Source organism: Eretmochelys imbricata, chromosome 2 (genome assembly GCF_965152235.1).
Source record: "Eretmochelys imbricata isolate rEreImb1 chromosome 2, rEreImb1.hap1, whole genome shotgun sequence".
Lineage (NCBI taxonomy): Eukaryota > Metazoa > Chordata > Testudines > Cheloniidae > Eretmochelys > Eretmochelys imbricata.
The window spans coordinates 248,340,235-248,364,437 of record NC_135573.1 but is presented as its reverse complement, the minus strand read 5'-3'; the positions used below and the strand labels follow the sequence as shown (position 1 = coordinate 248,364,437).

The following is a 24,203-nucleotide window of genomic DNA, read 5'->3' as shown; positions in this document are numbered from 1 at the left end:
GCACAAACTTCCAAGACACCAGCACTAAGCATTAATATCATAGTAATCAGTTTCTGTCAGATGGGTAAGATTTGCATTGAGGCTTAACTTGCAGTACAAGCACAAGCATTAGTATCACAGTGATCTTTCTGCCACTCCATGTTAGCTCTGCTGAAAGGAGAACTATTAGGAAATCCTGCTTTGGCATCAGTATTTTAGCTAGAGCCAGGCTTAAACTTTTTCAGAGTGGGATCTCTCTCAGAGGTGACCACCTCCTCTATTTGGAACACTGCAGCCTCACTGTAACCACTATTGAACTGCTTTTAACTTTTCTTTAAAAAAGGATAATTTTATTTAATCTCCCCATCCCATCTCTTCCATTTCTCTCTCTCCTCCATGTTCCCTTACACATTATTCTCCGTGACTTGTTTCCCTTCTTCTCTGATCTCATGGACATTCTTTCTCCAGTAGTGGCCCTGCCCCATAAGCAGCTTCTGTTTTTTCTTCTCCTGCCCGTTCTGGTCCCAGAGGGCTGATTCCGTATCCTCTTTTTCTTAAGTAGCTACTGGCCCAACAGAAAATGGCAAGAGCTGAAACTCTTCTGGTTATTAAAGAAGGAACTGAGAGGTACCAATCAAGAACACACTAAAGTTACTAAGAATCTAAGAGGAAAAGATTAACTTGTTATATGGAAAGTTTGATCCTCATTTGAGATAACAAAAATTCTGATGCAGTAATCTCCTGATGTGGCAATATTTCCTAGTGATGCCCCCATTTCCATTGAAACAATCATGGAGAGGCAGGAAGATTACAGGACACTAGACTTAGGGTCATGGTACTTAACAAGAATCTAGACAATCATAACATTAACTTAATTTTCAAATATATAGCAGGAAATGCTTAAATACCACTATCCAGGATTTTACATCTCAAACCTTTAATGGGACATACATGACCAATAAAACAATTTCCTGTAAGTTTCTGCAAATTATTGGTTAAGTATTCTAATAACGGATTGACTGCGGTATTGATAAATATACATCTTTCAGAATAAATTGTCTTGTTCTGTTTACATCTCCTGTGTGCAGCCTACCAAGTCCTATTTATCTTACCTTAGCAGCCCTGACAGCCTTAATTTTCAGCAGCATATCGACAAAAGCCACTCGCACTTTCTCAGAATTGTCATGGAGACTGTATTTTACTGTTGGCAGGAGCTGTTCCAATAATGGGTGGCTTAGTTTGTTGTCCAAAATTATAGGCAGACACTGCAACAGAAATATCACACTGAATAAAAAAATAAAATAAAAAAAAACAGCAGACATACAAAAACTATACTAAAATTTTTAAACTTAAGGCTAAACATAGTAGCAGATGTTTCATTTACGTATTTTTTTTCTATAATTACCTTTTAAAAGAAAATGCTAAAGAGCAACTCAAAATCTCTTAATTCCTTTCATTTCAGATGAAGTGGTTTTACCTTTTAAGATCTTCTGACCTGAGGCAGTGTTTTTGTTCATCTCTTGTACTTGAGGAGTACATGTTTATGCCCAGGAAGTGAGTGTTTCTGACATTTGTTAGATGGAGTTGATCAATCAATCCTGGTTTACTGAACAACTATCTGGGGAACAGCCTTCCCCAACACACAGACAGTAATATATGCATCCAACCATGGGAAGACTGACAGTGGGGTACAAAACACAGCACTTAAACCTGTCTTTTTTTTTCCAGGTCTCGCTCTCTGGGTCACACATGATGCCTTGGAACTGAGCTGGAAACATTTTCTACACAGTTGTGTAATTAAGTATACATCTTTAGTTATTTACAATTATCTGAACAAGAAAGTCTAATCAAAATACCAAACCAAGAGCATGGAAAGGAGGTCTTTCCACCCTCAGGTAGCCAGAGAGAGAGGAATTGAGGTGGTCAGGGATCACATAGCTACTCAAACTCAGCTCTAAATGTTTGGTTCCACAAGGGGTTGCTTGTTCATTCCCAGAAGGCATTTTTTCTAGAAGGTTTGCAAAACTTAAATACAGGAAGTACATCACAAGGGAAATTATGCAAAGATCAACTCAAAGAAGAATCAAAAGGTTTTATAAAAAGCACGCCTTCTACTGAAGTTGACCCTTAACCCACGCCACATGCTTCAAGGAAAACTTAAAAGTTTACTATCAATACAAGTTTTTAAAGTCTGCTTATTAAACGTACCTTAAAAACAGAACAGCGAACATCAGCTGAAGTTACATCAAAAGCCAGATCTCCAATTAGTTTTTTTAAAAGCTCAGCAAGGATGGTGGCAGGAATCATGTCCCAGTATTTGGATGTTATTTTACTAACACCAAGTACCCCTGTAGAGCGGACCAATGGGTGAGGATCTTCTAAAAGACTCTATAAACAAAGAAGAAGAGAAACAAATTTCATGTATGCATCGTCATGCTGTCCATTCATATTTAAAATAAGAAACAAAAATCATCGCTATTAGCATTTAACCAAACCATATAAGATGTGATATTATGAAATATTTCCATATCTGGAATATTCTCCAAATGAGTGTTTATTGCTATTATTAAACAACTTTTGGTTAGAAAACAAAATTAAGATAAAAATATTGGGAACGATTTTCAAAAACATCACCCTAAAGTTAGGCTCTTAGAGTAGAATTTTCAAAAGTTATTGAAAGTCAATGAGACTTGTGCATGAAAGTCACTTAAACACTTGAAAATCTCACTCCTGAGGTTTGCCTTTATGCACCTAGTTATCAAGTCTCACTGTTCACTGTTTGTGAGGCAATGACCTTAAAACCTGGAATTTCCAGGAATCTTCAGTGATCAAATATTTATTCTTGTGAATACAATAAATTTCCCCAGACAGAATAAAACACTGCTTTAGGAATAAACTGGCTTGCCCTCATCTTTCCAATTCATTATTTTAACTCTTATCTCCCCCATACTTCTGTTTAGATACTCCATCATAGGAGCTGCGGATACTTAAGATTAGGAATTAATTGCAGATTTTCAGCTGTTGCAGCACAAAAGTCAAGTAATCAAGTATAGAGCCCTCCTTACCCATTGTATCCTGAGTAAATGAATGAAAGTAAAAGCCAGTATCATCTGGCTTTCCTAAGCACTCTCTCAGGTTTTTGAACCATACTTGTAGCTCAATTAATGTAAACTCAGACCCCCACTTCATTAGTATTTAGGCCCCTTTCCAAAACATTGCTATTCCACCAGAAATCAGAGCGTGCACAAGATTAAAGGAATTTAATTGCATATTTCTGCACTCTTTCCTGTGGGTAACATTCTCAATCCCCTTACTCCATTGATTGCAGTACATGTATTTCAAATGGTCTTACTGCCAAGTAAATTTTGGCAAATGTTTAACTTAACATTTTGTTTTCACATTTTGTCTTCATGAAAACTTACGAAAAGTTCTTCAAACTGTTTCTGAATTTCATTATCCATAGCCTCATTATTAAAATGGGGATCACGAATAGGAAATGCTTCAACGAACAATAATGCTGCATTTGATCGAACTTCTGAGTTTCTGGCCTATTACAATGGAATAGAAAAGAAATTGTTCATAAAATTGGTACTCTTTATTAAAACTTATTGACAAATATTCTTCAAATCACCCTTATCAGTTTAGTACTTCTAATCAAATAGGAATTCTAATAAAGTAATTGGATTAAACATAACAATTTATAACAACTTCTACATCTCACAGTTCAAAGTTCTGCCCAACCAGTAAATTCTAGGTTAGCTGTAAATTGAGTTCTCAGAGCATATTGGCTTCAAAGATGCAGAGGATTCACACTTGGAGGAGTGCCATCTTGCGTAGGCCTAGAATAGTTAAAGTCAGTTAGCACTGTTACAGACCTTCAAATATGTGCTCTGTGGTAGAGAGGCTGCAGCTATAGAAGGTGGTACTTTGGTCTCAGCCCTTAAATTAGTGCTCAGAATATGGAAATTGAATTCAAGCAAACATACTTGAAGGTTTTATTTTGGGGGGCAGGGAGCGGGGAGAAGGTCATCCTCTGACACTTTTGGTGTTTGTCATTACTTGACAAAAAGTAGAAATTTCATAGGGATTTCTTTAAATTGGTTTGAACATTTTATTTAATTAAACAAACAAACAAAAACTTAAGTATATCATCCACCATATTCTTCAAGCAGTATGTGTATGTAAATAATTAGTAAGTTTAATTTACTCCTTAAATTCAGAAAAGGCAATCTTGTAATAACCTAAAATTAGAATTTACAATACATAATAAGCATTTTTGCATCAGTACCCCCAATATCTGTCTGAAATTGATGAAAGTAGCCCTGGTCCTAGCAAACACAAGAATCCTCAGTAGCTTTAAAAAGGGAGGATAAAACGGTTACCTACCTTTTGTAACTGTTGTTCTTCATATCCGTTCCATTCTAGGAGTGCGTGCGCCCATGTGTGCAGTCGTTCGAGATTTTTGCCTTCGTGGTATCCATAGGATCAGCTGTGGCGCCCCCTGGAGTGCCGCGCTCATGCATCAGTATATTAGGTGCCACCAGCCCTACACCTTCTCAGTTCCTTCTTCCCAGCAACTCCAACAGAGGGGCAAGAGGCTGGGTAATGGAATGGACATGAGCAACACATCTTGAAGAACAGTTATGAAAGGTAGGTAACCATTTTTTCTTCTTCGAGTGCTTGCTTATGTCGATACCATTCTAGGTGACTCACAAGCAGTGCCCATGGAGGTGGACTCAGAGGTCATGGTCACACAGCTAGCAGCACTGCTCTACAAAGCCAGCGGCATCATGAGCTTGCTGGGTAAGTGTGCAATGAGATATGAATGTGTGGACAGACAACTAGGAAGCAGCCCTACAGATCTCTTGGATTGGTACCTGTGCCAGGAAGACCGCTGATGACGCTTGTGCCCTAGTTGAGTGTGCCGTCACGATTGCCAGCAGAGGCACTTGTGCCAGCTCATAGCAGTACGGGATGTAGGCAGTGATCCAGGACAAAATCATTTGAGCAGACACAGGGTGACCTTTCATTCTGTCTGCCACTGTAACGAACAACTGCATCAACTTATGGAATGCCTTTGTCCTGTCTATGTAGAAGGCCAGCAACTTCCTGATGTCCAGGGCGTCGAACCTGCATTCTTCATCTGACGTATGAGGCTTTGGGAAGAAGATAGGTAAGTATACGTCCTGGCCCTTTCATTCACAGCAGACACGACCAGTGACACCGATGGAGGGTGCGTGTAGAGGTATTTGAACCCTTTTGCAAGGATCTAATACTTCTTTTCCACCTTGCAACAAGTCGGTGGAATGGAAGAGGGGGTTTGCCACAGCCATTTGGCAATTTTAAGACCCATGGATGGACAGGCAGCGTGACCCGGGCTGGGGTGGAGGAGGATATAACATTGAAGAGGTCACTGGACTCTTCTGTGACCTCCTCAATTTGTAGGTTAAACTTAGCAGCCACTCTTTTAAGAAGGGCCTGGTGCTCCTTGAGATTGTTGGGGGGGACTACCAATTTGGGAGGGATCTGCCACCGCTTCATCTGGGACGACTACACCACTTGTGGAAGAGCAGGTTCCCCCTCTCTCTCCAGGGATGGCTCTTTAGGCGCTGGGGGTCGGTGTGCTGCTCCCGCATCGGATTTTGCACTGCGTTCCAATTCCGGGGCTGGTGGTGCCAGGGCTGGTTGGTCCAAGGTGACCAGGGAAGGCTGGTGAGAACACTGGACCGGCATTACTGGCACGCCCCGCGGGTACCAATATGGCCACTGAGCAGGCCACTGCCCCTGCTGCACATTATCACTGAGGGTGCCACACTGGTCTCACGAGTCGGCAGTGCATCTCCCCTTCTTGGTGAGGGGCTGAACTCCCAGTTCGACTCGGACCGCTGCCCTTCTGGTGATCAGGGCGGAGCAGTCGAGGCCTGAGTCTGCCGACTGACTCTGGTCAGCAACCGGCAAGGTAAAAGCGAGGAACAGCACCTTCCCAACAAATGGTACCAGGGAAATGGGACTGGTGCCGTGACAAGGAGCGGTCCTGCCCGGGCGGGGATCAACATCTTGGAGACCATCTGGGCGAAGGTGAGCTGGGCTACGGCAATCTCTGATGGGAAGCTCACTGGTACTGGTGGTATAAGGACCAGCGCTTCGACTCCAGTGTCCCATGTCTTGTAGATGGAGAGCGCGTTGAGGACCTGGGGCTTCTAGTCGGTGACCTAGGATACAGTGCCGGAGTCCAAAGCCACAGAGATAGAGATCTGCACCTGTGGTCCAGTGATCAAGGGTGCTCCACCACCCTATGAGGCGGTCCCATGATTGGCTTGCCCTTAGATGTCGGGGTCTTAGCTGAGTCTGCCGCCTGGTTAGGTGCCAGTAGGCCTACTTGCTCTTTAGCCGCTGGGGCCACTTCGGGCAACGATGGCCCTGGGAGAGACCATGGTTCCCTACCTCTCCCTGGAGTCAGATCCCTAGTCGGGCTGGGGGGGACCAACCTCCGCGGTAACCCCGTGAAGCACCAGGGTGGGTACATGGCCTGACATTGGTCCTTTGCCCAAAGATCCTTGCCCTTCTGGTGCCAGGAGGCTCTTCTTCTTTTGCCACTTCTTAGGCAAGCCAACTCTACGGATACTGCTAAGGCAAAAGTCTCCGACAACTGTGCATGTAGGCGCACACACACCTAGAATGGAATCAACATGAGCAAGCACTCAAAGAAGAAAGCATTTTACTGGGTTGCAAGTAAATGAAGGCTTTTGTTCCACTGACTCACCTGGCAGATGATGCTTTTTTAAAAATACCACTGAAACCTGACTTAAGAAGAGTAGATTGCCTTCACACATTACAATAAGGTTGCAAGGCAACAGTTGCCAAATGCATAGAAGGAGTCAGAAAAACAGTCTGAAAAGTATGCATGTTTTCCTACAAAAACTACTAAAGTGAAAAGTGCCTTAGAAATTCAGATAGGGTCCTGCTATTTGTTGTAGTGATGAAATTATTTGAACTGAGAATTAGGAATAGCATCAGCATTAACAATGCACAAAAGAAAAGGTAATGCTTTTATATAAAAAATTGTACAGCTAATTTATTGCCATGTGTTTATCTAAATCTAAGATGTATTTCATAAAGGAAATATGTTCAGTACTGGTGTATTTTCAAATCACTTGTAATGCATGTATTTCTCAACATTATTGTTTCCAAATTGAACAAAGATTACACTCAAAGTGTTCTGCTGTTTGGTATTAGTGCAACATAACCCCCCTTTCCAAAACCCCACAACTATACAACCTTTAGAAGTGTAAAATGCATATTAATTATTATTTGTATAACTATAGTATCTAGAGGCCCTAGTCATGGGCCAGGACATCATTTGGCTAGGTGCTGTATAAAATAGAAAAAAGTAACTGCTCCTACCCCAGCGAATGGTACTATTTGAGCATAAGAGAGACAATAGATGAGGAGTACAAGAAAATAAATGAGACAATACTGATGAACATGATAGGCAGTTGTCTCAGCACGAGTGACCGAATTGTTGTCACTTTTTTGTGGGCATTATGGAAAAGGAGTTTTAAGGAGGACTTTGAAGGTGGATAATCAATGAGTTTTGCAGATGTTTACAGGAGGAGCAGCATGGGAGAAAGCACGAAGATGCTTGTTTGGAAATTTAACAACTGGGAGATTGAGGTTGGCATCATAGGCTGATCGGAGGTGGAAATCAACTTCTTGATAGCAAATCACAGAGGATAGCAGAGAGTGAATCAGGATAAGGACAGGCCATGAAGTGCATTCAAAGTGAAAACAAGTAGCTTAAGTTTGATGTGATAGAGAAGGGGAAGTCAGCAGAGCAATGCAAAGAAAAGGGTGACACGGTCAAGTGATGAGCTAGCAAAATGATCCTTGCATGCTCACTTAACTAAGGAAGACCTGAACATATTTTTCTGTAATTTACAAAACAAATCACTTTTATATTGTTTCTGTGATACTCACTTCACTTACATCATGGCAAAACTGTTTATGAAGCTATCACTGGTTCCAAGTTAGGTGGTACACAGTAAACAAGGTTAGATTAAAATAATGTACAGGAGGGGTAATATTAAATCAAATTCAGAAAAGAATAAGAAATGTTGCTCAAAAAGAAGTTAAACATCTGGTGAATCAGCACTGAATGCTACTCTCAACGAGGGGCATACTGGCCCCTAAGTGGTCCCTTCCTCCCCATTCCCTACATAGATCTCCTTTGTTTCCTGACATCTTGTGCCAGATGGAGAGGGGGCAGAAACTCAAGTGCCAATGATGTAAAACAAAGGCTGAACACAACATATGTCTCAAAGCCTATGCTGAAGCTGTATTACACAACAAGTGAACCTTCCCTTTCAACTTCCATTGAAGTTTCCAAATCTCACCCCCAGGAACTATCCGGGTAAACTGCTTCTTCATCAATCCTGAGACTACAGCCTGCATCAGAACTATCACCCTACTTCACTGAAAAGATCTTTCACAATCAGGAAGGCTTCCTAAAGAGGAGATAACTTACCTGTAATTGAAAAGGAGTACTTGTGGCACTTGTAATTGGAGATTATTCAAAATGCATGGTCCCCAGCTGTATTCCACTGTGGTTTACGCATGTGCACTATGCACCCAGAGTCAGAGAATTTGAAAGCAGTGTCCTTTGGTCTATACATGCACCCAAGCCATGTGCTTCCATCCAAGGTGACAAAAGGTGGGCGAGACCGACCACATCTCAAGTTCCTTCTCCATCGTGAAACTGACAGATCTGAAGCAGAGGGGACTGAGGGCAGGAAGTGGCACACAGATAGGGACCACACATCTTGAAGAAACTTCAGTTACAGGTAAGTAGCCTTCTCCTCTTCTTCGAATAATGGTTCCTATTGTATTCCATTGTGGGTGATTGACAAGCAGTACCTACATTGGAGCAGGGTGTGAGGATAAGGATGGAAGGGTCAAGTGGAGAACCACCATGTCAAACAAGGCATCCTAAGTTCCCTCTAAGCTGCATGACCGCCCAGCAGACTATCAAGTACCGCACACTTCAGGTGCCCCTCCGTCCACTGCTGCACTGCTCCTGCTCTCTGCCTTGGAGCTCCTGGGAGCCTCCTGCTTGCGGTGCAGAGCAGGGAGGGAGGGAGATGGCATTGATGTCAGGGTGTCCCCCTCCCCTGCACCCCATCTCCACAGAGCAGCGGAAGGGGCGGAGAAGAGAATATACACAACAGGGCTCAGGAGTGGGACAGATGGAGCTTGCTGGCAGCTGCTGTTCTGTCTGAACAAGCAGGCTTCAGACTGGTGAGCGCCGATCTACTTAAAAGGGTAGCGTACTTAAAGGGGCAATGCATGTCTCTGTCTCACACACACACACAGTCTTTCACACTCACCTCCAAACACATACCTGTATTATTATTGTTGTTACTTCTTGATACTTCTTTCAAAGTGTGTTATTTTAGTTTTTTGACTGGTCTATGCATTTCATAATTTTTATTTCTCTCACGCTTAAATTTAATTCGAGTAGTGAGTTCTAAAATGCCTAACCTGTCCTGGTTGGAGTAAGTATCCCTATGGTAACTTTTTAAAAATATATAATATATCTAGGTTTTTTGTTTCTGCTGGTGGCACACATCTGCACATTACCTCGATATGGTGCACATAACAAAATTCATTCCACACATGGATGGAAAATATTAGAGGGAACATTGGAGGCATCTGCTGCCGAGTCCTGGACCAAGGCATTGTGAACATGTGGACAGAGCTCCACATGGTTGCTCTACATATGTCTATGCGAGGCACATCCTGAAGGGATGTCGTGGTCATTGCTTGAGCTCTAGTAGAGCTAGCCTGTATGCCAGAGTGGGGAGGTAGATTCAACAGCTGATAGAGTTTAATGTAGTCAGAAATCCATTGGGAGATTCTCTGGGTGAAGATGGCCTGTCCCCTGATTCTCAATGTTGTTACAATAAACAATTTAAGGGACTTCCTGATTATTTTTGTTCTTTTCAGGTAAAAGGCCAGAGCTTGTCAGATGTCGAGGGAATGGAGCCTATGTTCTTCTGCAACTGTGAATGGATTGGTAAACATGAAACCGCTGAGAAAAAAATTCAGGCATAGGTGTAAGGAAGCTTTATCCTTATGGAATACTATGAATGGCAGGTCCACCATTATAGCTCCAAGTTCCCAAACCCTTCTCACCGAAGTGATAGCAACAAAGGCGGCGGCCTTCATGGAGAAGAGGGACTGAGAGCAAGATGCCATTCATTCAAAGTGTGTGTGTGTGGGGGGGGAACTGTTAATACCAAGAGTACCAGATTCAGGTCCTATTGAGGTGCAATCTTTTGCAGGGGTGCAAAGATTCTTAAGAAGCCTTTCAAAATCCAGCGGTTAGCAGGTATGTAAAAACAGTAACCCTCCACAGGAGGATGGAATGTGCTGAGCACGAAACCTGATGTCTTGAAAGATAGAATGTAGTCCAGGATTTGGGGAATCTTCACAGCTTCTAGGGGAGTCTTTCCTACTCTTAGAGAGAATGTCTTGTAATGCCAAGGAACATGCCTGTTCTATAGTTTATGCCCATCCAAACAGCACACTCTGAGGTGGAGTGGACATGGATTGGGATGCTTGATCTTGCAATTGTATTGGATCAGAAAGACTGGGGAAGTTCAGGATGGTAATCAGTGGACTGGATGACATGTGCAGGAGATTGGGGATCCAGAACTGTCTGGGCCAGAAGGGTGCAATCAGAATGACCGTCGTCTTGTTTCATCAGATTTTGTATATCACACAAGGTAGGAGAGGTAGTGGAAGAAAGAAGTAGTTGAATTGGTCTGACCAGCAGAGAAAAATGGTTACTAAGCTTCTCGTAACTGTTGTTCTTCAAGGTGTGTTGCTCATGTTCATTACAATTAGGTGTGCGTGTGCCACGTGCAAAGCAGCCGGAAGATTTTTCCCCTAGCAGTACCCATTGGGTCAGCCTGGGCACCCCTTGGGGGTCGCATCTTCATGGTGCTCAATATAGGGCCCTGCCGATCTGCCACCCCCTCAGTTCCTTCTTACTGCCAGTGAGAAGAAAGAAAGAAGTACTGCCAGTAAGGCTAGCTGGAACACCCTTAGATCTTGCCTCAGCAAGCGCATCTTTGCAGTGTCCTGGTATATAGTTGTTTATAGTCAGTGGTTTTAGTAGTTATATTCTAGTTACTAAATATAACTATTTAGTAGTTATATTAATTTGGGCCCCCCATCCCAACACCAGGATATGCCTCGGTCCCTGGGTTTTAAAGCCTGCGAGGACTGTGGCAAGTCTATGCCCAGGAGCGACCCACACACTTCGTGTTTGAAGAGTTTGGCAGAGAGCCATTTGAAGGAGCACTGTAAGATCTGCAAGGGGTTTCACCCCAGAACCCTAAAAGACCAGGACCAGCATCTCAAATTCTCCGATTCCTACAATGGAATACAGTAGGGACCATCACTCAAAGAAGAGCAACCTGGATTTGCCCTCCTTGCATTCACCAATATACAGACTGCCTGCATTCCTGGTGTTCAATATATGCACTCATCAAGAAGTTCTGGACACCCTAAAAGAGTCTTGATCCAAGACCTATGAATCCGATCCATGTGCCCCCTGGCTTGTGAAAGAGTCATAAGCAACTGATGCCACACACAACTGAAAAAGCCAACAACTCATTCATTCACCTACAAAACAGAAGAGACTATCGTCATGTTTCTCACCATTGAGCTCAAAGAGATCTCTGTAACATATATTTACAAGCCATCAAAGATACTTTTCAATTTCATCAGACTGCCCACACAACAACCAAGTGTACCATATGAATCATAACTGGTGATTTCACCAGCCATACCACTCAATAAAGCTAGACAGAGAACAGTGACGATGGACGTGACGTGGGCAGTCGCTCATCAGTTAAGCCTGATTCATCACCTGAAGCTACATAGTTTTTAACAGTTGCCGGTAGAAACATAGAAAATTAGGGTTGGAAGAGACCTCAGAAGGTCATCTAGTCCGATCCCCTGCTCAAAGCAGGACCAACCTCAACTAAATCATCTCAGCCAGTGCTTTGTCAGCCAGGGCTTTGTGTTTATACTCACACGCATAGAAGTGTGAGTATAAACCTGACCTCACCTTTGTTAGCACTTCATTAGCTCTCACACGTAGAAAATTGGTGCTAGACCCAATTTCGAGATAACATCCTCCTCCACTTGGAATTGAGGTACATGCTTCTGCCATTCCTATCTTTACACCATTCTGATGTCAGTTCAACTTTGAAAGCAAACTGGTCGGCATTCTCCAAAGATCTTGACATAGCTGTCAGACTTATTGAACCAATACTTAAGAACTACATCCACTTTACTGATGTTATGTGTCGCTCTGCTAGGAGAAACCTACCTTGTCAGACGGAATATAACCCCTGCCTAACACCCCAGTCAGTTATACTGTAGGAGGCATATAAAAATTCTAAGACCATGTCTTTGCCTATGACAATAGTCGCTAGCAAACATTTGCTGTCAAAAGTCACTCAAGAATGCCTAAAATCCTAGCAGAACTTGATAAAAATAGATGGATATGACCCATAACAGCAAAAAAACTTGGTCAACCATACATAAGCTCTGACAATAAAAAAATGAGTGGACATTTCAACATCTCAGCTGATCAGATCACCCACTGAATGCTACTCATTGGGAAGGTTAAGCAGACCACTACCAACTAGTCATTATTCCAGCAAACACCCCTGGATATATCCCACAATCTAGATCTTATAGTGTCTTTCTCCCTGAAGGAATTGGATGCTGACATCAATGCCTGAAAACAGGGAAACCAGCAGGGCAAGATGACGTCTGAAGTGGGCAGATAAAAAATTTCTCCCCACATACACAGAAGTGGCTCTTGAGTATGATCAATACCAGTTTCATCCAGCTCAAACTCCTGAAAATCTGGTAAAAAGCCAAGGCAGTGGCCCTTTCTAACCATCCAACCCAAAAAACTTTCAACCTATCTCACTCCTGTGTGATATTTTAAAATTGTTTGAACGATTACAGTTACTCTGCCTTACACCAATTATCAAACCCTTTCTTATCAACAAACATAGGCTGGTTTTTGCTGGGATCGGTCCCGTCCTGTTCAGCTTCTGAATTTGACAACATATTGAAGATGGACATGAAAGGGGATTAATTATAGGAGCAGTGTTTATTGATCTCTCAGCCACTTATGATAGTCAATCATCGAGGATTCCTTGCCAAGGTACTAACATTAACAAAGAACCACCACTTCATGAAGCTAATACAGACTATACTGGAGGACTAAAGATTCTTCATGAACTTTTGTGGCAAACGGAGCTGATGGCGATGACAGTAGAATGGCCTCCCACAAAGTATTGTCTTAGCACCTACATTATACAACATCTACACAAACAACCCTGGAAAAAGGTGCTTTATCACCACACACACAGCACAAGGAGTTTGACTTGAATACTCTGGTGAATGCACTTAACCTCGCCAAGTACAGTAAAAGCTTTGTCATCCAGCATGTTGGGAAGGGGGTGTGCTGGTTAATCAAAAATACCGGTTAACTAAGAGTTACACTTACCAATGGAATACCAATTTTCAAAGAATTAGAATATAATAAAATCAATAAAGAATAAAATAGTATACAGGTACTCACCAATCCAGCAGTAGTACTGCACTGCAGAGTGCTTGGTTTCTTGAAGCACTTAGGTGTATACAGGTCAAGTTTTCTATACAGTAGGTTATCTTATGACACTACATATCGTTATGGGCAGTGCATGGCGTACACCCAGATCACTAAATACGCTTAAAACTAAAACCATACTGAACATAATGTGATCTTTCTTTGATGATTCAGAAGGCACTTCAGGATCTTGCAGTGCCTCAGTGTCATCATTATAAACATCAATTCTCATTATAGATGTAAAAGGTGCAGGAGATTGGGCTGAATCTATAATGACCCTATGACAAACCCTGAAAGCTGCTTTTTGAATACATTCCTGATATCAGCTTGCTTATTGTCTCCTACCTCTTTTCCATAGAAGAGTGCAGAATGTGCAATTGCGTCACCTCCTGGTCAGTATACTAGTCCCAGTTACTAGATTGAAGATTTGTATTGGGAGATATCAGAAATACTGGTTAATAGAGCTTTCTAGTTGATAAAGTGCCGAATAACACAGCTTTTACTGTACTATTACTCCTGGGGAATTCTGTGCCACTACACATGCACAGAATTTATGTCACCTGCAGACGGGGAAGCAAAGGGAAGCCACAAGAGAGGTCACGCAACTGTCCCCAGCAGTATGTTTCAGGTGCCCGGGGCAGCCAGCAGAGATTTAAGTTACTGTGAGGCAGAACTGGGGAAGACCCTGCTGGTGGCTCCTACCCTACACTGGGCTCAGCTGCTAGTTCTGGCTCGACAGGATGCGACTTCCTCTTCCCCCTGCATGGCATCCAGGGCCACCCCCAGGTTTCTCCCCCAGCTGCAGGAAGCTCTGCAAACTCCCCCCCCCCCCCCAACTGCTTCCTGCACCCATCGTTCCTCAGCTGCAAGGGGAGGGATCCCTGTATAGGGAGCTGCTCCCACATCTGCCCAACACCCATGCACCCAGACCCCCTCATACCCAGACCTTCCCACCAAGCCTCACCCTCCAATATACATTCAGACCCTTCCCCCAATGAGCCCCATTCCCCCTGCACCTGGACTCCCACCCCACCGAGCCCCAACGAGGTACACCTGGATCCCAACCCCACTGAGCCCGACTCCCCCAGCATCTGGATCCCCCATTAAGCCCCCCACACTCAGACCCCCCACCACTGCTGAGCTCTATCCCTCCACATACAGACCCCCCACCACTTTTAACTGGACCCCCCTGTAGAGTACCATCACCGTTGCACCCAGAACCCCTCCAACAAACCCTTGTGAACCCAGATCCCCCTCACACCTGGATCCCCCACTTAGCTGCCCACACCCAGATCCCTCTCAACCCACACCTGGATCCCCCCCACAGTAAGCCCCTCCACTTTTGGATCCTGCCTTGCTGAGCCTGCCTGCCCACACCTGGTGCACCTGGCATGGAGGAGCGGGGCCCTGGGATGTTTCTGGGGTAGGCCTGGTCCTTGCACTGTGCCAGGGTTGGGTGCAGCCTCACCGCTGAGTCCGTGTCCTGGGTGGGAGCTGCACAGTGATCTCCCACCTCTGTGCAGCCAGTGGTCTGTGCTTCCCAATGCCATGCTGGAGCCTCCACATTTATATGACAAATAAAATTTGCACAATCTTAAAATATTGTGTGCAGAATTCCCTCAGAAGTATACTATGTATCCAACCAAATATGGGCAAATGAAGCAAAGATGCAAGTCAATGTATTGGCTGCTTACACAAAGCTGATGGAGGATGGGCCAGCTGGCTGAAATTGGAAGGCCTTCTCCTTTGAGATCTCTCTCTAAACTGGATAATCTGACTGCCGGAAATACTTCTGGGAATACTGTCGGATTGTTGCTACTGTTATTGCTGACACTCGTGGAAACATCTCTCTATCACTGGGCTATAAAATCCCAGCAAACAAGGGACAATGCTTGAAACCCAGTGAAGGCATTATACCAGGCAAAAACAAACTATCAAACTAACTAATCGAACACTAAGGTACTAATACTAACTATAACTATATACAAAAAAAAAAAAAAAGAGAGAGAAGGAGAAGAAAACTCTCTGAGTTAAGAAAAGGGTGAGGTAAATACCACACAGAACACTCCGACTTAAGCTGCAGACAGTGAGAAGGAAGTGAGGAGGGTCAGGGCAGTGCCGCCCTGTCATAAATATAAAGGGAAGGGTAAACCCCTTTAAAATCCCTCCTGGCCAGAGGAAAACTCCTCTCACCTGTAAAGGGTTAAGAAGCTAAAGGTAACCTCGCTGGCGCCCGACCAAAATGACCAATGAGGAGACAAGATACTTTCAAAAGCTGGGAGGAGGGAGAGAAACAAAGGGTCTCTGTCTGTCTATATGCTGCTTTTGCCGGGGATAGACCAGGAATGGAGTCTTAGAACTTTTAGTAAGTAATCTAACTAGGTATGTGTTAGATTATGATTTCTTTAAATGGCTGAGAAAAGAATTGTGCTGAATAGAATAACTATTTCTGTCTGTGTATCTTTTTTATAACTTAAGGTTTTGCCTAGAGGGATTCTCTATGTTTTGAATCTAATTACCCTGTAAGGTATCTACCATCCTGATTTTACAGAGGGGATTTCTTTACTTCTATTTACTCCTATTTCTATTAAAAGTCTTCTTGTAAGAAAACTGAATGCTTTTTCATTGTTCTTAAGATCCAAGGGTCTGGGTCTGTAGTCACCTAGGCAAATTGGTGAGGCTTTTTACCAAACCTTGTCCAGGAAGTGGGGTGCAAGGTTTTGGGAAGTATTTGGGGGGAAAGACGTTTCCAAACAGCTCTTCCCCAGTAACCAGTATTTGTTTGGTGGTGGTAGCGGCCAATCCAAGGACAAAGGGTGGAATATTTTGTACCTTGGGGAAGTTTTGACCTAAGCTGGTAAAGATAAGCTTAGGAGGTTTTCATGCAGGTCCCCATATCTGTACCCTAGCGTTCAGAGTGGGGGAGGAACCTTGACACGCCCTTAAATAGCTATGGGAGGGGCTATGAGGGACAGACGGCCCTGGCAGGTACTGTTAAGCAAAGTTCTCTGACTTCAGTGTGCACGCACACTTGAGTGGAATAAATATCTGCAACCACTCACTCAAAGAGGAACTGGAGTGGTGGCAGGTCTGCATCTCCCTATATTCTCTCATCCTGGAGCACGAGGGCATCTACAGCACAGGCACAGACACTGTTGATGAAACTCTCCAACCCAGGGTACACAGGCGAGCACACATCCTGATGTGAATCTCACACAGGGATGCTGTTCAAAGAATTAGCTGAACATGACAGAATGACATTGTGGCTAAAAGGGCTAATGCAATCCTTGGATGTATAAACAGGGGAATAGCAAGTAGGAGTAAGGAGGTTCTATTACCTCTATGCTGGCATTAGTGCAAGTGCTACTGGAATAGCATGTTCTGGAGTCCACAATTCAAGGAGAATGTTTGAAAGATTGAAGAAAGTTCAGAGAAGATCCACGAGAATGATTAAATTATTTGAAAACATACTCAATAGTTAAGCTTCAAAGGATTCAGTTTTTATTGCTAAGTGTTAGTTTCACCATACACACAAACCAATGAAAAAATATTTACAGATAGGCAAAGTACAAAAAATGCTGCTTGAGAACTCTGATTTAAGCAATTTTAGTTCATACATTTTGACGAGCGATGTTGACAATTTGTGTTTCAATAGTTATAAAGCTCTAAATGTTTGAATCTCAATGTTTACTGCCAGTAATAATTATTCTGACTCCCCCCCACATAATTTCCTGCAACTGCGAAAAGTTAAATGGTTAAAAATAAAACATGCTTTTAAAACATCTGTTGACATCACTAAAAATAAAAATTGAATTCTACCAAACCCACTTATAAAGAAAGATGCAAGGACATCAATCTTTTTATCTTAAAGAGAAAAGATTAAGTAAGGGGTGACTAAATCACTGTCTAGAATATCCACAGAAATTTTAATGTGGGCTGTTCAATCTAGCAGGCAAAAGGTACAAGAAGAGCCAATGGCTGGAAGCTGAAGCTAGACAAATTCAGACTGGAAATAAGGTGCCAATTTTTAAGTCATGGTAATTGACCGCTGGAGCAATTTATCAAGGGTTGTGATGTATTCTCCATCACTTGGAATTTTTAAAAATGAGGTCTGGATGTTTTTATAAAGTTACCTGTACACTGCACATCGCTGTCAGCACTGTGTAAGGTACATGTAGCTACACACCATAGCGAAAAGCAGGCTGCATCCACAATGTAAAAGTTTAATCAATTAACTGATAACTGAAACTGATAAGTATCAAGCTTAATGATTAAACACCTCTGCCGCTCCCTGGGTAAAACGTGGGGGTGCTGCAGCACCCCCACACTGTTAGCTCCCCAGTTAAACATTTAATCAATAGAATTTTAATAGTTTACACAGTTACTGCTCTACAGTGGATGAAGGCTCCAGCACCGGGGAGCTGGTGGAGCCTTTCCCCACTCCCTTCTCATTGATGGAGCCTTTCCCAACTGCCAGTCTCTCCCTATAGCAGGGGAAGGCTCCAACAGCGTGCCTTTACTAACCATAGCACTGTAGATAGTGAGGCATTGCTTTTTATACCCATCTTAGGTGGGGGACTAGCCATGCAGGTATTCTACATGCCCCCATAAGAAGAGTGCAGTATAGACATACCTTAAGAGAGATGCTCTAGTTCAAACAGGAACTAATTCATGGAAATCTAATGGCCTATGCTTTGCAGGTCAGACTAGAAGATCACAATAGCCCCTTCTGCCTCAATCTTTGAAACAAACACAGCAATATTTGTAAAAATAGAGATGTTTAAAAATTCCAAAACAAGACATCCACTGCAAACACTTCTCCCTCTGGGAAGAGGATGGAAGAACAAACATGTAAAAGTTTTAAGTCACATTGCTTAATGCACTAGTGGAAGGCAGTGGAAGTGCCAGTGAGGAGCACAGTACAAGAACCTGTATACGACACAATTATATGAGTCCTCGTTCCTTTTAGGTCTCCATCCTTTAGAGCCACTTTGGATATAATTAAGCTCCAAGCTGTATGGAACCCCATTTCATAGACATTTTGTTTCAATACAACTATTACAAATTGTAACATTTTAAAGAAAAAAAAAATCAATGTGAATGTTACACCAACTGCAATTTGAAGATATCCAGTAAAGGAGAATTACCTTTAATGCTCTCCAAAGGATAGGTTGATACAATCTGTGCAGCATTTCTTCAACTCCCTGACGAACTTTACTTTGTTTGTGAAAGTAACTCAGTAACTGTCAAAGCAAAACCAATGTTAATGTATGAAATACATTTCATATGCTAGGTTCAATACATTTGAGAAAGGTAGCTTGTTTTATTCCACTATGTTTTTTACAAAAGAAAATTGACTTTTTTAGTCTGCATAAATACAATTATTTTAGGTCAAGCTAGTCTATGAATTAAAGTGTTATTTTTAAATATGTTCAGATCACTTAGGGAACAAAAAACTCTCCTTCCCAGATATCAAAGTTTTATTATGAAATTCTCACTGAAATCTTATTGTACACTGAATAATGATTGCTACATTATTGCATGCCTTCCTCTCCAAAGTCTCTGCCATGAGATAGATCCAAAGAATCAAGACATTGATTCCTAATAGATTGAAAATGCAGACTCATCACCAAAATATTTCAAGAATTAAAGCCTATTCTGAAAATAAAGTTCTGAAAGATACAATAGTATAAGAGTGAAGAAGTTAAGAACTGAATTATTCTAATGTATATAAAATTAAAATATTGAAAGCAATATGTCAAAAACCAAAGTAAGGCAGAGAACCCTACAGTCATCACTTGTCTTGTACCTGAAAGATTCACTTCCAGTAAATAAGGTTTTGGCCTGATTTTCATATGTTCTAACACTCCCACTGACTTCAAGGTAAGTTGCAGATGCAGAGCACTTCTGAAAATTGGACTTTAAAAGAAAAAAACAGGGGGTTGGGGGGAGGAAGGAAGGAACCCATTCCAAAATAAAGTTGGAGTTGTGGTTGAAAATTTTCTATTTATAGAAAGGAAAACATCTTAGAAGAATGTTTTAAAAACCCAAATATTAGAAAGCCAGGAAATTAAGTTCAGCAAACAAAAAACGATCAGTTATGGAAGATCATTACTTGGAATCTGTGATGAAGTCTGTATAGGTTTGTATGATACATACTGTATATGACTATACAAGGTCAAGATGCTAAGATGTGTCGGGGCAGGAAGTTTCAACAAGTTTTCCTCTTTGACAATTATAGTCATTAACTCCTAAGCAAGTTTAACGTGTCACCATATACACCAACTTGATTTTGACAATATTTACATGCCAGATTGGTAACTATCTCCGATTAACCTTCCCACTTTGGCTAAATTTGTTACCTGTAAGGCAGTTTAGCCAGCTAAAGTTATTGTTAAAAAGTACCTTAAACATTAATTTACATATTTTGAACTTTTCTGTCTCACAAAATGAACCTTAATTTAGAAAATGCCCTGGTTTTCTAATGTCTTGATTTTAATTCTACTACTATGTTGTATAAAGGTTTTTTCCTCCCTTTAAATTACTTATATTTTCTCAATATTAAAATTGTGTCTGGGAGTCTTTTTTTGTGTTTTGAAAGTCTTTAAGAACTGCTCAGTGAAATGGATCCATGTTGCTGTTGGGGTTTATAATCTCTTTGAGGTTCTAAGGAGGCTTCTAATCCAGTGTTAGAGGAAGGCGCTGAAAGCTAGTCTGGCAGCAGGGAGTTTCCAAAGCATTACCCTACTGGATTCCCCACCCAAAAAAACAGATGAACTGGCCATGAGCAGTTAACTCTCTGAGGAATGGAGTTCTTAGACTAAGTTACCATGAATAGAACTTCAATTAGTAGCTGCTAGAAGCAGGGAACGGTCTCCCTGTCTAACTGAAAGAAGGAGCTGTTTTCATGACTGCGACACTCTATCCCATGAGATAAACTCAGTTATGAATGAGAAGCAAGAGCTGATTTGGGAAACATGAATCCTCTTCGAGAAGCAGCTTCTGCCACCACTATGAACAGAAGAAGTAAGGAGCATGGGCTGCCAGATACCATAACAACCTGTGATAATAAAATAGGCTGTCTCTAAAGACCAGGGGGTAGAAAATTCCCATAGGACCAACGGCACATAACTGTACTCCTAAACTAATGGAAAAAGAAGCATTTAAAAAGTTATATTTGCATTCAATTGGGAACTAATTGTTTTTAAAGCTGACTTCCTGAAAACAGTTTACATGCAATGGGCACACCTGACAATGTAATTTTAAAACACAGGGGATGCTAATGGGCTTAAAGTCATTAGGGAAAAAAATTCTTACCTATGATACTAATGCAACCATGAATAATGAACTTCAAAAGCTAATTTTCACCATCTTTATTGTCTACCTTTTCATTTCACTCATTTTAAAATAAATTAGCAGTGTGACAATTTCTAGTCAAGTTTGCTGTGTTTTTACATAAGATACAAAGCTTAGGTTGCAAATAGTGCAGGGAAGCATATAAGCACAAACAAAAACCCTTCGAACAGATTTTATTTTAATGTTATGAAATTGAACATAAATTTATATTAAGTTGTACAAAATCCCTTCTTCTATTTTTTGATCTGCATAGAATATCAGGGTTGGAAGGGACCTCAGGAGGTCATCTAGTCCAACCCCCTGTTCAAAGCAGGACCAATCCCCAATTTTTGCCCCATATCCCTAAATGGCCCCCTCAAGGATTGAGCTCACAAGCCTGGGTTTAGCAGGCCAATGCTCAAACCACTCAGCTATCCCTCCCTAAATTTGTATCTAAAAGATTTAAAGTGCCCCAGTTAATAAAAACTAATTAATAGATTTTCAGAATCAGTACACTATTCTTAACATAGATTAAGACAAATTTAAAACAACCAGAATATTCTCATATTACAATAATCTGATTGTGAAAAGAACTTTAAAACACACATTGTGCTAGTACTTCTATGTTGTGTTTGACAACAACATACCTCTCTCACTTTAGGATGCACTGGAGAACTCCTAGGAAGATTAATTCCATGATGCATGAAATCCTGAATGCAATTATGCTCAAGAATCTAAAGTAAAAATGCATTGCAAACTATAGTTAACATACAAGATTATAGGCTGCACAGGTATGATTTACTTAAGGTTGCTTGATACTTTACATTTTCATACTTTGTTTTCAGATGCCTATAGCTAAGCCCCTTCGTTTTCAGTTTAAACGGATTTTTACCGAAAAAATCCTGGGTTTTACAAAAGTATTATTCATTTTTCCCCCCAATTTTCACCCTAGTTTTGTATCATTCAGATACATTAAAAAAAATCTTGTTTTATTAAGAAAATAAATATATCTCATGCAACATATTGTATTACGATAATACATTAGTCTGTGTATATGCAAAGTGGCCTGTTGAAGTAAGGGTATGTATTAGACTAGAAGATACACAACAAATAGGCACACATGCAAACTTTGAAGTACATGCGCATCTGAACATACTGATGAATCTCACACCCACCACGTACACATTTCAAACTGTTAGCAGATAACTAGGGCTGTCAAACGATTAAAAAAAATTAATTGCGTTACTAAACAATAATAGAATACCATTTATTAAATATTCTGGATATTTTCTACATTTTCAAATATACTGATTTCAATTACAACACAGAATACAAAGTATACAGTGCTCACTTTATATTTATTTTTGATTACAAATATTTGCACTGTAATAAACAAAAGAAATAGTATTAGGTGAATTGAAAAATACAAGTACTATAGTGCAATCTTTTTATCACGAAAGTTGAACTTACAAATGTAGAATTATGTACAAAAAAACCTGCATTCAAAAATAAAACAATGTAAATCTTTAGAGCCTACAAATCCAAATCAGTCCTGATTTCTTGTTCAGCCAATCACGCAAACAAATTCGTTTACCTTTGCAGAAAATAATGCTGCCTGCTTCTTAATTACAATGTCACCTGAAAGTGAGAACAGGCCTTTCAATGCACTGTTGTAGCCGGCGTCGCAAGTTATTTACATGACAGATGCGCTAAAGATTCAAATGTCTCTTCATGTTTCAACGACCACTCCAGAGGACATGCGTTCATTCTTATGATGGGTTCTGCTCGATAACGATCCAAAGCAGTGCGGACTAACACATGTTTATTATCATCATCTGAGTCTGATGCCACCAACGGAAGGTTGATTTTCTTTTTTGGTGCTTTGGGTTCTGTAGTTTCCGCATCAGAGTGTTGCTCTTCTAAGACTTCTGAAAGCATGCTCCACAACTCACCCCTCTCAGATTTTGGAAGGCACTTCAGATTCTTAATCTTGGGGTGAGTGCTGTAGCTATCTTTAGAAATTTCACATTGGTATCTTCTTTGCATTTTGTCAAAATTTCCAGTGAAAATGTTATTAAAAACAAACATGTGCAGGGTCATCATCCAAGACTGCTATAACATGAAATATATGGCAGAATGCAGTTAAAGCAGAACAGGGGACATACAATTCCCAAGAAGTTCAATCACAAATTTAATTAATGCATTTCAAGAGTCATCAGCATGGAAGCATGTCCTCTGGAACAATGGCCAAAGCATAAAGAGGCATATGAATCTTTAGCACAGCTGCCACGTAAATATTTTATGATGCCAGCTACAACAGTGCCATGCAAACGCCTGTTCTCACTTTCAGGTGACATTGTAAGTAAGAAGCGGGTAGCATTATCTCCCGTAAATGTAAACAAACTTGTTTTTCTTATCGATTGGCTGAACAAGAAGTAGGACTGAGTGGTCTTGTAGGCTCTAAAGTTTTATACTGTTGTTTTTTTGAGTGCAGTTATGCAACAAAAAAACCACCACATTTGAAAGTTGCACTTTCATTGATAAAGAGATTGCACTGCAGTACTTGTATGAGGTGAATTGAAAAATATTTCTTTTATCATTTTTACAGTACAAATATCTGTAATAAAAATAATATAAAATGAGCACTGTGCGCTTTGTATTCTGTGTTGTAATTGAAATAGACATATTTGAAAATGTAGAAAAACATCCAAAAATATTTAATAAATTTCATTTGGTCTTCTTTTGTTTAACAGTGTGATTAATCATGATTAATTTTTTAGTTAATTGCATGAGTTAACTGCAATTAATCCACAGCCCTACAGATAACGGTTTAAAGATATGACACACTAAAATGGGAAGAAAACGAAAATCTGTATCAGAATGTGTTTCAGAAGACAAGAAAGTATTCAAAAGTTTAAACAAAAAACAAGAGAAAAGGATTAAATTGAATGTGTGCGCTGCAAATGTGTGGCTCAAGTATTAACTGTAAATATTTATAGGCTAATAGTTCTAAGTCTACAACAATAAACTATTTATTCAAATGAAAAGTTTTATTTGGGGATTAGAGATATATTGTTTTCTTAAACTCAGAGGTGGCATTGTTTTGAGTTCTGTTTTAGTTCTTCAGCAAACTACATTAAATTCCATTCATCAAAGCACTAATCCACTGCACGGGTTCTCAAATTTCATC

The 24,203-nt window shown here is 41.0% G+C and overlaps 1 protein-coding gene across 1 annotated transcript in view; it reads right to left on the bottom strand.

Moving 5' to 3' along the window:
• NCAPG2 (non-SMC condensin II complex subunit G2) overlaps positions 1 to 24,203 on the bottom strand; it is a 116,242-nt gene that overhangs the window by 59,914 nt on the left and 32,125 nt on the right. The window contains exons 9-13 of the mRNA XM_077808360.1: positions 21,661 to 21,747; positions 18,826 to 18,921; positions 3,402 to 3,527; positions 2,188 to 2,367; positions 1,092 to 1,244 (exon numbers count right to left, since the gene is read on the bottom strand). Coding sequence (XP_077664486.1) covers positions 1,092 to 1,244; positions 2,188 to 2,367; positions 3,402 to 3,527; positions 18,826 to 18,921; positions 21,661 to 21,747 — 642 coding nt within the window. The remainder of the gene's footprint in view (positions 1 to 1,091; positions 1,245 to 2,187; positions 2,368 to 3,401; positions 3,528 to 18,825; positions 18,922 to 21,660; positions 21,748 to 24,203) is intronic.